The sequence below is a fragment of the Ochotona princeps genome, chromosome 20, assembly GCF_030435755.1.
Source record: "Ochotona princeps isolate mOchPri1 chromosome 20, mOchPri1.hap1, whole genome shotgun sequence".
Lineage (NCBI taxonomy): Eukaryota > Metazoa > Chordata > Mammalia > Lagomorpha > Ochotonidae > Ochotona > Ochotona princeps.
Window position 1 is genome coordinate 19,943,872 of NC_080851.1, and position 17,463 is coordinate 19,961,334.

Genomic DNA, 17,463 nt, shown 5'->3' on the forward strand with positions numbered 1-17,463 from the left:
CAGTGTGCTTATTCCAGGTTAAAAGCAAAAAGACAAATGGGTCCCGTCCCAAAGAAATAATAGGTATTCCTATAGCCTATAGCCTACCTCAGCCCCCACTCCTAAAGAGGAGAGAGTGGCCCTGGACTAGGTCTTAGAAACATTGTTTCAAGTTACACTCACTACAGTGGGATTTCCTGCGAACCCCATCCCCACCACCAAGCAGAACATCTAGTCTAGGGGTTTGTGTATCTGGGGATTTAACATCTTTGAAAGTGAATTGGGTTTATGTGCTTGTAGCACTAGGATCCATAATGTGGAGTCAGAAGATAAGACAACTTATTAAGAGCCTTCTTGTCAAGTTTATAACTTCATTTCATTTGTGTATGGTGTCAGGGAGAGGAGTGGCCAGGTGAGATGGAAGAAGGAAGGACATGAGGATAAGGGAAAATGGGTGCAGTGTTGAAGTTACTTCCAAGACTACAGAATAATCTGGAGCCAGATCACTAGTGGGAGTGAGGGGGAAAGGGAGGGGGACTTAAAAGCCATGTTAAGGGGCCAGTGTGGTAGCCTAGTGGATAAAGTCCTTGCCTTGCAAGTGCTGGGATACTTTATGGGTGCTTGTTCAAGTCCTGACTGCTCCACTTCCTGTCCAGCTACCTGCCTGTGGTCTGGGAAAGCAGTTGAGAATGGCCCAAAGCCTGGGGACCCTACACACTTTTATGAGACCCAGAAGAATATCCTGGCTGCTGGTATTCTTCGCTAGAGAGGGGACCTCATTAGGGGTGTATCTCAGGAAGTTCATTCAGCTATTGGTGTGAAGAATGGGTAGAGCCAGAGAGAAGGCAAAGAGGTGAGGGAGAAAGCTACTACTGTGATGCTCAAGAGAGAAATCAATGAGCTAAGACTGTAGCAAAGAGAATGGAGAGGGTAGAAAGGATTTGAGAATTACAGAGATTTAGACTGGGGGAGGAGGAGGTATCTAGTTTGGGCCCCTGGAAACAGTCCTGCGTGGGTAGAAAGATCGATTCATGTTAGACTTGATTGGCTTTGAGCAGACTGTGGGAATGTTCAGGTGGAAATGACCAGGAAAGAGCTGGGGAAGCAAACAAGCAGGGATTTGGCATGTGGTCCCAGAACAGTGTTTTCTGGAATGGTTTTTGTCCTTCTACCCAACTAAGGGCCATTTGGCAAAGAATTCTCAGGTTCCTATGTCAGAAATGTGGAACTTGAGAAAACATGGAGTAGAGTGGACTGCTGAGAGTGAGAGCATGGCTAAGAAAGGAGCCCTAGAGATATCCAGGCGCTTCAAGGATGCCAGAGAAGCAGATAGGAGGCTGAAAAGAAGATGAGCTTACTCAGTTACTGAGCTTTGTGCAGCTCAGAGATATTGGGGTAAAAGATAAAGTGAAGTTTTCTAGTAAAACAGCCTCCCTGGAGGGCATAAAAGAAGGAGCAGTTGGCTGAAAATGCTAATAAATCCCTCCCCAACAGCCCCCTCTTTAGAAAAACCAGACCGCCTACAGGCCCAAAAGTTTAGTCACAAGAGCTCTGAGCACCTCTCTTTGCCCCTTCTGGAAGGACACACAGAGCCATCAGGGAAACCCACTGTTTCTGTTCTTACTTGTATAGTTAAACCAGTGCAGATCTCTCAACCTCCCCCAAGTGTGCCCTGCTGAGCCAGTAAGAGACTGACAAGTGGTTTACCGCTTTCATTTTCCTGGTAGGAATACAGGCTTAACATCTTTTTCAGACTTACTGAATTTTGTTGCTAGAAATGGCTTGAGATGTCATCCAAGCTGTTTCCCTTATTTGATATTCTATTAGCTTGGTTTGTCATTTTGGGGGGTTTGAAATCTGTTCCACAGAAACCAGACCCTCTCTCTATTGGCTGCGTTAAGACACTGTTAGGCTGCTCTAAATAGGACCAGATTTGTTGGGTAAATTTTGAAATTGATTTGTCTCATCTCTCCTTTCAATTTATCATGTTTAATTCATGGCCCCCTCCAGAAAATAAGATGCAATATTTAAAAGGCTTAGGTTCATATCTTGCCCATTGCAAATGTCCCATAAATAGCAATGTGATTGAGGCTTCTTGAACTGTTTAATCGCTAACCTGTGTGAGGGGTCAAAACTAAACCAGCTTTTTCAGTCTCAGCTTTAAAAACAAAAGTATCTCTCGTATTTCATTCAGATTTCCAATTAAGCCAAGTGTTAAAGCATTAGCTTTCAGAGAACATCTTTCCTTGTTTCTCATATCTTTAGACAATAATATATGCTTAGAAACCTTCCTGTTGGAAGATTGTGTACACTGGATACAGTAAACCTCCTTTTTTGTGTACAGCTGAGCGAAAACTGGTGTTAGCAGCTTTTCCTAAACGAATACCATAAAAGAGAAAATAAAGCATGCATACTTGCATTCCATGGTTCACAGCTTCTGAGTCAACTCAAGTAACACTCCAAGCACATTAAAAAAAAAATCATAGGCTCTTGGGTTGGAAATTGCTTGCATGAAGGGGGAAAAAATATCCTCAGAATGTGAATCCAAAGTTTTCTTAGTCTGTCCAATTCCCGACTCCCAGTTCCACTCTGGACTGGGAGGAGAGTAGGCAGTTGGAAGATGTAAAGTGGGGAATGTTGGTAGACAACATTTCACTACTGCCCTCTAACAATTCTGTTAATCCCCAGCGAATCAAGTGCAAATCAAGTACTGTTCTGGAACCACTTAAGCCAAAACTTATTATCTCTCAGCCACCACCACAAAAACAAACTCTGCACGGGTGGTAGTGGGGACGCCGGGGCAATAAAGGCTGAGCATTCTGTGCCAATGTCTACTGTCCTCCCAGGAAACTCGCACCCAGCACTGCCCATGCCCCCTGCTGGAGACGGGAAGTATTTTCAGTTTCAGAACTGGAGGGCTATAAAGGTTCCCTTTCGCCTTTAACTTGGGGAAACTCTGAGGACTTAAGACACCCAGATCAGTGACTTTTTCTTTCTTGAAATTCTCTTCACCTTCTTGTATCTGATGTTCAGAAAGAGACTCTAGGTACGGAGAAAAAGGGCTAGTCAGACAGAAAAAAAAGGGGGGGGGGACTTTGGGAGAATGCAGGATTGCAACCCTGGGCTGTGGCCTGGAGAAGATGATGTCACCGCTGCTGCACGGAGGGGTCGGGGGGTGGAGCAGCCTAGGGGAGCCCGCGCTGCGCCTGCAGCTGCCAAGGGAGCGTTCCGAGCCCACGTCAGGGGAGGTGTTGGGATAAATAGGGTCTCGCAATGGCCATGGCTGGCTGCACTACGATCTGCGGGGTCCTGGACTGCAGCTACCCCGGCGGGGTCGTGCTCTGGAGGCTGAGGACTGGCGCTGCCGGTGCTCCGTGCGCCGGACCGCGGAGACCAGCGGCCGAACCTCCGGACCCCGCATTGCTGAACGCTTGAGATCTGGTGTGAAATTTTTCCTGCTGTCTGGAAGACTTCTTCCTGGGAGAAGGGACGGCGAGAACCTGGGGGAAGCGAAAAGAAAAGCATCTTTTCTGCCTGTCGGTGTCGCGCAGTGGGGAAGTCCAGCCATGCTTCTGTCTCTCCTGGTGGCGTTATGCCTGTGGCTGCGCCTGGCGCTGGGTGTACGCGGCGCGCCCTGCGAGGCGGTGCGCATCCCCATGTGCCGGCACATGCCCTGGAACATCACGCGGATGCCCAACCACCTGCACCACAGCACACAGGAGAATGCCATCTTGGCCATCGAGCAGTACGAGGAGCTAGTGGACGTAAACTGTAGCGCGGTCCTGCGCTTCTTCCTCTGTGCCATGTACGCACCCATTTGCACGCTAGAGTTCCTGCACGACCCCATCAAGCCATGCAAATCGGTGTGCCAGCGTGCGCGCGACGACTGTGAGCCACTCATGAAGATGTACAACCATAGCTGGCCCGAGAACTTGGCTTGCGACGAGCTGCCCGTCTATGACCGTGGCGTGTGCATCTCACCTGAGGCCATCGTCACCGACCTCCCCGAGGGTGAGGCCCGGGGAAGAATGGAGGAAGTGCCACGTGAGGTTCTGGTGGCCACACCTGGGACTGCCAGTGGGAGGTGTTCAGCTTCCATCCCACTCCTGAGGAAATGAAGGAGTGAGGGAAGACCTTGTGTCTAGAAAACTCTGGTTTTCCCACAAGGATTGGGGGAGCTGGGATTAGGAGCACCTTATTCCATGGAGAAAATAAAAGGGGAGGGTTTATTTTACTTATAGAGGAGCTACCGGTGAGGCTTTCAATTACAGTCAATAGCCCAAACACTAATCACAGCAGAAGTGATGATACTCTATCTATGAGCACAAGCACATTGCCCATATAAGTATTTTCTGTCCTTAAAACCATCCTGGGTATGAGTGGTGCTAATACTCTCTGTTTCGAAGTTACTCCCGCCAAGGCTGAGGTTTGTAAATTTAGGCACCCTGGAAAGTTGTGACCTCAGGCTCCTGATCATTGACCAGGAACCAACTCCTGTGGCATCTAGTCTCTGTTTTCACTTCCATCTTTTCTCTTTGATCATTTTGCTGCTTTTCTTGGAGGAAGGAGTGAGTTCAAATGCATTTCTGAAACTTCAGAATGTTTTTGCATTCTTCCATCCAGGCTTTCTCTGACTCACATTTAAAGAAATGACAGTGTTGTTTTGGTACAGTCTGAGGATTTGTACCTTGGAGTGCTGCCCTCAGCATGGAGCAAGAGTAAGTGAAGGGGCAAGTTAAAACTCCTCTGCAATTCAGACTTGTAGGTGGAAAAAAACATTTATTGCTTAAGTTATATAGATTTTGAGTGTTGCTGTTTGGGTTTGGCTTTGTAGCTGATGACTGTTACTGCACTGAAAAATAAAAAAAAGTCTGATTTGGACATATGCGGGTTATTCTGATTAGCTTTAACTGTCCACTTGGACCATTAACATCTTCAGTTCACTTTGGGAAAGATGGCTGTGATCTACTCAGGTTGACTTTGTGTACCAGCTAAGTTAACTAGATGTACATTCACACCAACTTACACTTGGATGGGCTGAGTCACCTGTAAGACTTTACCGTCACATAGCATCTTAATTCTCAAATACTGTTCCCTGGTGATGCTGTAGTGGTGTGCATTATCAGCTGGTGTCTTGTTTCCCATCTCCAAGCATGCCAGTGTGGCACTTTTTGTCTTGCAGATGTCAAGTGGATAGACATCACTCCAGATATGATGGTACAGGAGCGGCCTCTTGATGTTGACTGCAAGCGCCTCAGCCCTGGTATGTCATCCCTTTCGCACAGCTTCCTCTCCTTTGCCTCCCCAGAAGGATTTCTGTACCCTTTTCTAACCTCTTGGCCTCTCTTCTACCTTTTCTAGATCGATGCAAGTGCAAAAAAGTCAAGCCAACCTTGGCAACATATTTGAGCAAGAACTACAGTTATGGTAAGTTGGCTGGGAAAGCGGGTTGCTTCTGAGACTTGGCATGGCACCAAACCAAAACTGTGGTGCTGTTGTCTCTGTTCCAGCCAGACTGATGATCACGTGGCAAGAAAGAGAGCCGCTATTGTTGACTTTTTTTTCTTTTAGTCATTTCTGTGGGTTCCAAACTGCAGAGTACCAATTGTGAAACTGGTTGCTTTTCTGGGCAAATCAGGTAAGGACCAAGTGAAGTACCCAGTTGGTAAGCAGAGTAGGTAACAAGTTTAACACCTTAATCCTGGTTGTCTAGGTGGGAAGCACAGCTCAGCCAAAGGACCTTGAGTGGCAAGAAGGATGAGAGAATGATCTGTGGATTTCTTTATCTCAGGGCCTGAAACTGAAGACCTAGAGACTCAGAAAACTGAGAACATACATGTAATGCTTTACTTAAAAATAACCACAAACATTTAGTTTCTTAAAGAAATTGTGAGGGAAATGTGTTACTTACCAGACCCTATGGCTGCAGAACTGAAAGAGTTTAAATGTCCTCCTTTCTCATTAAGAAAAAAAAAATGTTTACCTTTTTTTCAAAAAATAAGTCAACCATGCTATTTTAAAGAATTTCAATTTTCCTGTCATTGTTTGAGAGTTATTTAATTAAAACTATGTGTTTTTAAAACTTTTATTGGGGTTATTTTGTATTTTATCTTTAAGTTATATCCACTGAAATAATAGAAAACTGTTTTGGGGAAATGTGTTGAGTATATTTGCTTAGTTTACATATCCAAAAGCTGGAATTTTATATCCCTAAGAAATTGTACATTGTGTATCAATTGTGGAACAGGAATGGCATAGCAATGTAAAAATTTAATGGAATCACTTCTAAGTTTAGCTGTCAGGTTTGAAAACCATAGTCAATGTAGATAACTAAACAACCCAAAAATACATTATCTCTTTCAGTAGTTTTTCTTTAAAATCTGTTCTGTGTAGACACTGACTACATCTGTTCTGCTGGATTCCTTGCAAGACCCAACTTTGGATGCCAATCTGCTTGTCACACTGTCCCCTGGAGTGGCCTGTCCTTGGAACTATCTTGATGGTGAAATAATTTTCTATTCAAGTGTTCTGGCTGCTTTTGAAGCCAGCTTGGTAGGATGGAATCCAAGACAAAACCAAATTAGGCTGATTACAACTCCCTGACAAGCAGAATTATCAGGGGACCAAAGAAGCCAGGATTGAAAACTAGGTCAGAGACACCGACATTCCTGACCACCTGAAATGAGAGTTCCACATCTCTTCCCCAGAGTTGTCACTCTGTCAGTTTGTGAGATTAAAACATTTGAGAATATTAATCCTCATAAACATATTCCAATTTTAAAATATCATGCCTCCAATGACTTTGTGGAACTGAAATATCAAGTTCAAGTATCAGAGGAGGCTTTTGAATCTAAGACTGTGATTCTCACTTCCCATTGCCACAAGAGGAAATATAAACACATAAATGTTTATGTGGCATCTTCACTGATTATACAGATCAGACTAAAGCCAGATTTTTTTATCTTGCAGGTGGAACAGATACACCGTTCCTGATTTTCCCCTAAATGCCTAAATTCTACAACAACACTTATATCAATTTTTAAATTGCAGTTATTCATGCCAAAATAAAAGCTGTGCAGAGGACTGGCTGCAATGAAGTGACAACAGTGGTGGATGTAAAAGAGATCTTCAAATCCTCATCACCCATCCCTCGAACTCAAGTCCCACTGGTTACAAATTCTTCCTGTCAGTGTCCCCATATCCTACCGCATCAAGATGTTCTCATCATGTGTTATGAGTGGCGCTCAAGGTAGGTGTGACGCAATAACAAGAAATGCACACTGCTTATGCAAACTGAATCTTAGTTAACAGTCTCTGTTTAAAGATACAGGACAAAATGGTGTGGTTATGCAACAAGGTGGAGGAATCCACCATGGTGGGAGGGTTTGGGGAGGGGTGGGGAGAACCCAAGTATCTATGTAACTGTGTCACATAATACAATGTAATTACTGAAGTTAAATAATAAATAATTAAAAAAAATAACTATGAGCACAAAAAAAAAGAATGTGGTTTTAATCAGAACTTCTGATGGAATGCCATATATCCTAAATATCTATGAAATCCTCAAAAGTGAGTGTAAAACAGACATACAAATATTTGAATAGAATCTCTACCAATCAATTTCAGAATTTACTAAATGATTTCCAAAGTGTCAAGGCAAATGAATTCCTTTGAGAAAGAGCAATTCTTTTCAAATCCTTCAGACAATTTTAGTCTAGAAAACATTGGATCTTTTATTCATAAGTAAGGTGTGAACAAATAACTGAATGATTCACACATACACACATATACATGTGTATCTCTCCAGGAGTGTGAGCCACTGTGTGATACTCCCCTTGACATTCCTTTATACATTGGTATGTTCCTTACAGCACAGACGAACTCTGCATCCTGGTTCTAGTATGAGTTCATAACTTATGCAATTTACTTCTCCAATGAACTCATTCAAGCTAACACAGTCATACCCTGGTATCTTCTGTTTCTTCTGTATACAACTCAAGCTTCTGTGCCTCCAAAAAAAAAACAAAAACATGTTTTGTATCTAGCCTCGCTTGAATTCTTGGTGCTGTTTTCCATCACTACCTGTAGACCTCCTTGTACTGTGCATGAGGTGCTTTGCATTCACAGCTTAAAGCCATTCCTCCACTTAAATCCTGTTACTCCAAAGAAGCAAGTCAGTGTTTGGGGGCTCGTCTCTTGTTTGGTGCATGTCACTGCTGCTGTGCCCAGTTCAGCTGAGGTTCTATCCCATTTCCAGGGATTAGTAAAAAGGGGAGTACAGCAGTGGAGGAGAGGCTAAATATATTTTGAATATCCACAGTTGTAATATTATGCTACATCACACTGATCTTTGAAGTTTTTGCTCTAATTACATAAGCAAATAATACAATTATAAAAGGAAATATGCAGTGTGATCTAAATATATAGTATAATGTAATCTATCTGTACATATGTGTAAATAGAGGTACAAAGGAGATTGTGAGAAAATATGAACAAAATATACAAATGAAAGATGTGGCAATTATGGGAAGAAATTTAAAAATACTTTACTTGAAAACTTTCTGCTTACATAACTAAGTGATGCTTATTCGGGTAATTTTTTTTCCAGAATGATGCTTCTTGAAAATTGTTTAGTTGAAAAGTGGAGAGACCAACTTAGTAAAAGATCCATAGTAAGTATCATTAGCAAAAATGTACATACAAGTATAAATGAATAGAAGGAAGTTCTATAGAATTTGAGAAGTCTTCATTTTCTCTCATACCCAAGCTCTCATAAGAGCCATAAATAGCAACAGTATTTGTCTTTGGAGTAGATAAGACTGTAACAATTGTCACTTTAATCATAAATCTGCCATTTAAATTCCAAGGTTATATATTTGTATTCTATATATATATAGTACTGTAATATATATTCCAAACTAAAGTACTTTTGTTTATTGTGCTATATTTAATTTTTTAGCAGATAATGTGATCCTGAAACAATTAATATTCATTTAGATTAAAATTAATATTTGGAGGAATGTCAATGCCTCTCTAGAACTGATTAACTGATTAACTGTTGTACACAGCACACTCTTAAATCTGATTTTAATGGTAACATGATACTGATAATTCAATGAGCAGAAGTAAAATAATTCTTCATCCAAAAGTGTAAAATTATAGTGTGAACTAACAATATCAGGTGATGAATTTGAAATTTTAAAGTAGCCCATCTGCTGAAAATGTATTTAGGTACATTTAGGAAGACGTAGGTTTTTCCTGTCACCAAAGGTACTGCTACTTTAGTATTCTGTTAGTTTTTATGAATAAAAATTGTTGGATGAGGCATTAGGAAGTATTAATCATTGACTTATGGAGAACGTAAATCTACCATAGCCTCCCCAACCCATTTCACTTCTGAACATGGCGAAACACAACTGTGTTAAAGCTGAGGATCGTGTTGAGTGGTACGAGACAGAAAATGCTAGCAGGCTGGGTTACTTGATTTCTCATGACTACAGGAGAGTTAGAGGCATGAATGGAGAATGGATTCTAAATTTCCAAAACTGTTGAGAGGCATGACGGCGTTAGGAATCAAAGCTATGTGAACACTTTGCTTTGCCAGCAAGCATTCCAATATGTGTGGGAGAGAACTGGAAAATACTACTGAACAAAAGCAACACATAGGAATGGATTTGTTGTTTTAAAACACAATTGGATTGTACCTAGGAGGGTAGGAGTTTGTTTTCTTTTCCCTTAGAACTACCTCTGACCGAAAGTTGTGTTCAAACTTTTGCTGAATGAAATACTCACATATTCTAACGAAGCAGAAGCATGTATTACAGTGGAAAGTGGTATCTGTTCAAGTAGGCTGAGTTTTTCAACTGTTTCTTCCATGAGATTTCTACAGAATAAATCTACTGTCAAGGCAACTGATTATCTAGAATGACTCATGTCCCTGTTATCTGCATAACTGATGCTTCAGCACATTACACTAATCCCCACCCTCATAATCAGTTTCTTACCTCCTGTTTCAGAAAATAAAATAAAATGTTTTGAGAAAGGGATAAAGAGAAAGACCATGTTCATGTATTTTAATTATGTTGTTATATTAATTTTATATGAACATGCTGTTTTTGCTCATCACTAATCTGGAAACTAACCTTACCACATGTATATATGTGCAGGAAAAATCTTAGTGTACATAGGTTTTGTAACTGTTCGTGGTTTCAGGGATCCACTGAAAATCTTAGGAAAGGCATGTTCTTTGTGGGAAAAGGGGACTGTTGGAGTACATATAGTTGAACGTCCATCTTTGGATGTTGGAGAATTTAATGAACAAATGTGGGATAAGAAATTTCTGACTTGTTAGTGAGGCTGGGTGAATGTTTGCTGTTAGTCATTTCACAGTCTTTTTAGAGGCTTTGCTGTATGGGAAATGGTGCATTGTAGGGCTGGTGATCAAAAACGCAGGGAGGGCATTGGGTTCTAGAGCTTTGATGAATGGATTTGAATCTTGAGTGTGATACATAAGCTGTGTAACCATCTGCAAATAACCTCTTTGTGCTTGTGGGCTAGTCATGAAATTGGTGTCTAATGAGAAACACTGTTGTGTGCATCAATGGAATGAACATGTGTCATGACTTTATCATATATAGAACATTTTCCAAATCACCCTGTACATTTTGAGTACTTGAGAGAGTGTTGCTGTTTATGGTAATGTTTCCACTGTTAGTCTATAATGGTGATGTAAGAATTTGCACTAGAGTATATACTTGGCCCAGTAGTTAGCAGGCTAGCGAGATACTTGCCATTTCAGAGTTCTGTCCTCAGGTACAGATGCTGACTTCAGTTTCTCACCTGTGCAGACCATGGCAGGCAGTAATAGACAACTAAAGTAGTTGAGGGCCTGCCATCTTTGTGGGAAATCTGGATTGAGTCCTTAGTTCTTGGCTTCAACCAGGCCCCCAATCCTAGCCACTGTGGGAGTGGCATTTGGGCAGTGAACCAGTAGGTGAGAGCTCTCTGTCTCTGTTTCTCTGTCTCTCAAACAATGATTAAACACACTGATACATTCTGTTGTTGGTTTAACAGAATAAAGGTGTGTGGGATGTATTTGACACTCATGTGTACAAATTGCCTCCCAGCAGTGGGAAGAGAGGCTGCAGGAACAGCAGAGAACAATCCAAGACAAGAAGCAAACCACCGGGCGCACCAGCCGTAGTCATCCCCCCAAACCAAAGGGAAAGCCACCTGCTCCTAAACCAGCCAACACCAAGAAGAACATTAAGACTAGGAGTACTCAAAAGAGAAAAACCCCAAAGAGAGTGTGAGCTAACTACCTTCCAGAATGGCGATCTCCTTCCAGGATGAGGCCAGGCATTGCCTGGAACACACCCCTAGCCCTAACGCCTCCCTGCAGCACTCTGTGTAGACACATCTTGCAGCAATTTTCTTAGCATTGTGCTTCACTTTTTCTGTCTAAGACATCACAGAGTGACTTAACAGCCATCATGGTAGTTTGCCTTTGGAATTGAAGGATTAAGTAAAGCTGGTGGAAAATGCCTAGTACATCCTGAGTAGCCTGTGTGTATGTACTCTGAATGATATTCGGGGAAAAGTTCTTACAGTTCGGCCTAGGACATACATTATGAAATGAATGCTGTGTTTCAAACAAAACCCTTAATGGTTAATAATATTTTTATTTCTGTTGATTTATTAAAATGTTAGCAATATCTGAAAATGTAATAGAAGATAAAATGCTTCCGAGGAATAAGAGCAAATCATGTAAAAAGAGCTTTATGTGTTTTTCGTCTACAAGAAGAGTTTTGTGATGAAGGAGGATGTGGAAAAGTGTAATGTTTATGTGTTTTCTTTATTTTTTTTTACAAAGATGACTTTCTGCTCTATTTTTAGCTAGAAACTCTAAAAATTAAAATAGCAATAGTAATACATAAATAAAAAAGAGAAGCAGACAGATCATATCTGGATTCTTGTTCTTTGGACCTTGTGCCATGATGAAGAGAATGTGATCTTTCTTATGATCAGTTGCTTCTTGCCATTAGTAGTACCAGGAACTGTGAATTTGTCTCATTATAATTTGGGCATCAGTTAGTCAATTCTCATGTATTTCACATCCACAACAGGAGAGGTGTGTCATTCACCTCAACTTCCAGGGACATCCTGGAGTTAATATCACCAAGCCTGAAAGAATATTCTCTTTGCTGATTTCTGGTGCTCACAGAATGTCTATGGGGCTGTGGTGAGAGGGCTGCAACACCAACACTGACTCTTACTCATCGACTCTGCACCTGGGGGAAGAGGCTGAGACCCCCTGTCCATCCACTATGCACAGAGATGGCAGAATGCTCTAGAAAGCTCAAGACTAACTCCTCTTTAGATATGCAGTCATCTTTATTTTTCAAATGAACAATAAGTTACATACTGATTGCACATAAGATAATGAAATACATGATTTAATGTCATCTCTGTAGTCATGGGGACATGGAAGTAAGGAGAGAGTGAAGAAACTAGGCTAATGTAGATGCTGTTGTGTGCACTCACCTCCTCCTGAATGCTTTGTTCTGCCTACATTGTTACCCTTGAGTGGCAGAAGTTTTAAAAATCTTGTGTATCAGCCTATGTCAGAAATATGTGTGATCCTGCTGTATAAAGGCCAAAATCCTTGATCCATAGGGATAGTCAGACAAATACTTTAGATAGTATCCAAACTCAACCATCTTGGACAGACTCCTGGAAGACACTGGTGGCCTGTTTTAACTTCTTAACACAGTAGGAATTCTTGAGAATGTGGGAAAGTTCAAGTGGAAACTTTTCACAGAAATGCAGGGAAAGATATCTTTTTTTAAAAAAAGGTGAAATGCAAAACTTGTTATGATAAGTGTTTGGAGATAACTGTGCAAACTTAACGAATGCATCCATCAAAGACTTACCTGAAGTTATATAATGGTTATTACACACGAACTTTCCTGATTGAGGCTCATTTATTTTTTTCAGTTTAGTCAGTGAAAGATAAACCAGAACACTTTTTGAGTATTTATTATGAAAAAGCTGGAAATGAGCATTGGTACCAACTGAGGATATAGGTCCTAGAGTGGCTTCCGTGTAAGCACCAATAATTTGCTTTTCTTTACTTAAATAAATGTGATAGATTATAAATACAAATATATGGGGAAGAGGTGAAGTATATCTCTGATGTGGTAACTATTTAGGAATCAGGATGCTTTGATAAAAAATTATTTTATAATATTTTTATATCAGCTAATTTTATAATTTTGTACAACTGGGAGCATTTCTTTTAAAAATGCTTCTTGGGCTGTTAATATTAAAAATGTAATCTTGTTCCATAAATCGTTCAAAGTAAAGATATTCAATCAATGCACAAAATAAAAAATACCAGAATTAAAATCATGTCATTTCCCACTCACAACTATACACCTATCACTTGTATTTTGGCATATAATTGTCTAGAAGCTCCCTATACATTTAGCTCATGTTTTGAAAAAGTGAAAGTGAATGGCTGAAAACTCCCTGTTTCATATCTTATTTCCTTCCTTTGGCCCTTTATTGATATTAGTTTCACTTAAACCAGATACTGCACCATTTGTCATGGTCTGTGTTGTACACTACTCAACAAACGCTTTTGGGGATTTGGATATTTTCTTAACTGAGCATATTGAATAACTGCATAAGCATTTAATAGCCAGATATGTGTTCACATCTTTAATTTGTCACTTGAGATTAGTTTGTTTAAATAGCATTGTTAGAAGAAGGATTAGGCTCCTCAAGAGTTTATGATTGTGTTATCAGTGGTGCTTCAGAATGCTTGAAACATAGGTGAGTGAAGGTATTGATTTTCCAGTCCCCTTTTTTTAGTGTTCTTCTTTTTAACCATATTTTAAAAATCAGTTAAACCTTCTTAATCAAGGCTAATGCTTTGGCTTGTATAAAATTTGTGATGCAGGGTTCCACATTCTGTGGCCTCGGCCCCAAATACCGCAGTTTTGAGGTGGTAGAAAGTGTAAAAAGTATGGTCTATAAGATGCTGGCTAGTCATTGAGGGCGCCACTCTCTTAAGGGATTAATGTAATTCTCTGCTTGTGCATGAATAGTTTGTTTTGCTTTTTTTAGACTAGTGGTACATTTTATTGTTATGTACCATGACAGGAAATACAGGGTTTTCATAGTAGTCACAGTAGTTACTCTTATCTCAGTATGTATCAGATAATACATTTGGAGGCATTCTTTCTTTTTTTCCCCTGTGATGGGGATTCTTTTTCTATTTTTTCCTTCCTTTTTATTTTTAATTTTATGATACAATCCCATAGGCTCTGGGATTTTCCTTACTCCCTCCCGAGAGCCCCTCCTCACAACTTATTTTCCCCATATTATTACAATAGTATAGTCCTTCCTAAGCAGTCACAAGTCAATCGTTTTGCTATCCAAGTGTGTCCTGACATTGTCAGTCCATAGTTACTATACATTGCCTTAAGTGAGAAGCCATAAAACAAAGTCAAACAGGAATAAAGTTTAAAAAAATTTACAGCACCATGGAATATGCTAATATGCTATTGAATAACCAATGTGTTGATGAAGAAATGAAAACCAAAAAAGCTTCTTGGAGAAAATGATGCTACTGTGTGATTTATGAGTCAATGAAGAATTTAGTAAGAGAAACTACTTTGTAGAAATGAAAATAAAAACAAAAATATCAAAACCCATGACATGTAAGTAAAACAGTATTGAAAGGGCTATTGATCTTATAATTTGCATGAAGGTTGCCTTATATCAGAAAGGACATACAGTATTTGTCATTTTGGGATTGATTGATTTTACTAAGCATAATGGTTCTAGTTGGAACCATTTGGTTGCAAATGGTATCATTTCATTCCTTTTAATGACTGAGTAGTATTCCATGGAGTAGATGTACCACAGTTTCCTCTTTGGGTTGTTTTCATGCCTTTGGTAGTGTAGATTGTGCTGCTGTAAACATAGGATTCAGATCCCTTTCTCATAGGCAGTTTTCATTTCCTTTGGATATATTCCTACGAGTGGGATAACTGGGTAATATGGCAGGTTTTTCTGGGGTTCTCTAAGCACTCTCAATACTGATTTCCATAGTGGTTGTACTAGCCTACACTCCCACCAACAGCAAAGAAGGGTACCTTTCTCTGCACAGGTGTTGTTGGTGGTGTTCGAATATAAGCCAATCTCATTGGAGTTAGGTGGAATGTCAATGGGGTTTTCATTTGTATCTCCCTGACTGCCAGGGAGTCCAAGCATCTTTTCATATGTCAATTAGCCATTTGAATTTGTTCTTTTGAAAAAATGTCTGTTCATTTCCTTTGTCCATTTCTTTATAGGGTTTTTTGTCTTTTTTTTTTTAACTGTCACTGGGTTTCTGAAGCTCTTTGTAAATCCTGGATATTAGTCCCTAATCAGTTGTGTACTGTGCAACAATTTTCTCCCATTCTGTTTGTTGCTTCTTTGACTTGTTGATCATTTTTTGACTTGTTGATCATTTTATATGCTGCACAGAAGCATCTCAGCTTTATATAGTCCCACTTGTTTACTTTGTTTTTTGGTGTCATCTTTAAGATGTCTTTCCCCATTTTTGTATCTTGGAGAGTTCTTCCTTTGTTTTCTTTTAATAGCTTTATGGTTTCTGGGTGCTGATTTGAATCTTTGATCCATTTAGGCTGATTTTTATATGAGGTGACATGTGGGGGTGTTGCTTCTTACCTTTGCAGGCTGCTATCCAATTGTCCCAACAGCATTTAATTAATTCCTCTCCTAAGGAATTAATATAGTTCTCTGGTTGTGCATTGGTAGTTTGTTACTAAAAAGAAAAAAAAAGTAAGACTTCTCCCTGCCTAGTTTCTGCCTTCCAATTTTGCCATGTGATTTCTCCATTTTACACTCGTTCACATAATGATACTACCTACCATGAGATCTTCAACACAGGGTGGACCATTAGGTTGCCTGATCTTGTACTGTCAATCTACAAAATTGTGAGATAAATACATCTTTGATCCTTACAAAGTATCTAGTCTCTGGCAATTTGAGATAGCAACAGAAATTTCCTCCTTTATCTGCCGTATCAGCTGACAGTATTATCAACAGTGCTTATGCTCCAGGAAACTGGGAAATGAAGGATCGTTACCACAAAGGAAGATAGTCGATGGCTGGTTAAATGGCTGGTTACATGTAGATAAAAACATGCATACATACATACATACATATAGACAAAACATAAATGATGGGTGGATAGATACTGACTGTTGGGAAAAGCCTTGGCCACCTCTTCTGTTTTTTCAAGTTAATCAAATTTAAGGATACAGCTGGCTAACTAAAAAAATGAAGATTTAGAATATAGCAGAAATGGCAGGGGACTTTCTTTCAGCCCAATCTTCTTTTGAGATATGTGAGAACTTATATAAGTGAAATTTTTCTTACTTTTCAGTTCCAGGCATATGCCATCTGATCATTTTAATTTCTGTCTCTGGGTGCCTGTAAGACTATCTGTTGTGTCGTTATGTTAAAGCCTGCTGATTTGTCCTAGCTTGAGAGAATTGGGCGGGGGGGGGGGGCGGTGGCGATGGTGGTAGGGAGACTCAGTTTCTGGGTAGAAAGGAAGGGAGGCATTTTCCCAGAAGGTTCTGCTTACTACGATCACCAGTTTTAAATTAATAATATTTGGACTGATGGAATGTAAAAGTTGATGGATAATAATCTTCCTTGCTGGAGAAAGATGTGAGAGTTTCTCTGTTGCCCTTCCCCTGTCAAGAAAGACATCTAGGCACCCAGGATTCTAGAATTTTAATTTCCCAGGATGAAGTACAATAACCCAAGCCTGGAATATTAAAAGAATATTCATTTATCACCACAGAAAGAACAGTTAAGAGAAAAAATATGCTACTTCTGGCTACAATCTGATGTATGCTAATCTTGATCATTGTTTCCTAAATGGTTTCTAAAGTATGCTGGAGTAAAGTGGATTTTTTTTTGTGACTCAAATAATTTTCCACTATTATTGAATTCTCAAGACCAGAAAGAAAAATGAGCACAAAAGAATGCAAGACATAAATGTTTTCTGTGTTTTGTCTGATGAACATTTTTTTTTGTAATTACGAGGCACTTGGAAGTATTTTCAAAGAGAAATGTGGTTTATAGTCATGTAGATATGAAAATTTGAAACTGCTCCCTTCACACTGTGTTAATCTGGAGCCTCCAAAAGGCAACTGCCAAGGCAGATGTGAATTTGTAAGAATTCTGTTCGAGGAAATACCTGTGAGAAGAAGGGGAATGGGTAGCACTAGATGTTGTTAGAGCATAGTTCATGACGAACCTGAAGATAGGAGAGGAGGGAGAAGGAAGGGTATGCCTGAGTGTTTAAAACGACTGAGATGTCTAAGGAATCTTTGGCAAGGCCGACTGCAGAGTCCTTGAGCCAAAGTCATCCTTCAACAAGTCTCATTTCCCAAA

At 40.1% G+C, this 17,463-nt stretch overlaps 1 protein-coding gene across 2 annotated transcripts in view; it reads left to right on the plus strand.

Annotated features, from left to right (window-relative positions):
- The first annotated feature begins 3,158 nt into the window (after positions 1 to 3,158).
- SFRP4 (secreted frizzled related protein 4) overlaps positions 3,159 to 17,463 on the plus strand; it is a 50,207-nt gene continuing 35,902 nt past the window's right edge. The window contains exons 1-6 of one of the 2 annotated variants that reach the window (XM_004582363.4): positions 3,169 to 3,990; positions 5,162 to 5,242; positions 5,341 to 5,406; positions 7,030 to 7,228; positions 8,588 to 8,651; positions 11,106 to 11,805. In XM_004582363.4, coding sequence (XP_004582420.2) covers positions 3,546 to 3,990; positions 5,162 to 5,242; positions 5,341 to 5,406; positions 7,030 to 7,228; positions 8,588 to 8,651; positions 11,106 to 11,291 — 1,041 coding nt within the window. In that variant the 5' untranslated portion in view covers positions 3,169 to 3,545 and the 3' untranslated portion in view covers positions 11,292 to 11,805. Of the gene's footprint in view, positions 3,991 to 5,161; positions 5,243 to 5,340; positions 5,407 to 7,029; positions 7,229 to 8,587; positions 8,652 to 11,105; positions 11,806 to 17,463 lie in introns of those variants that run through there. The other variant, XM_058678029.1, reaches the window with a different exon arrangement.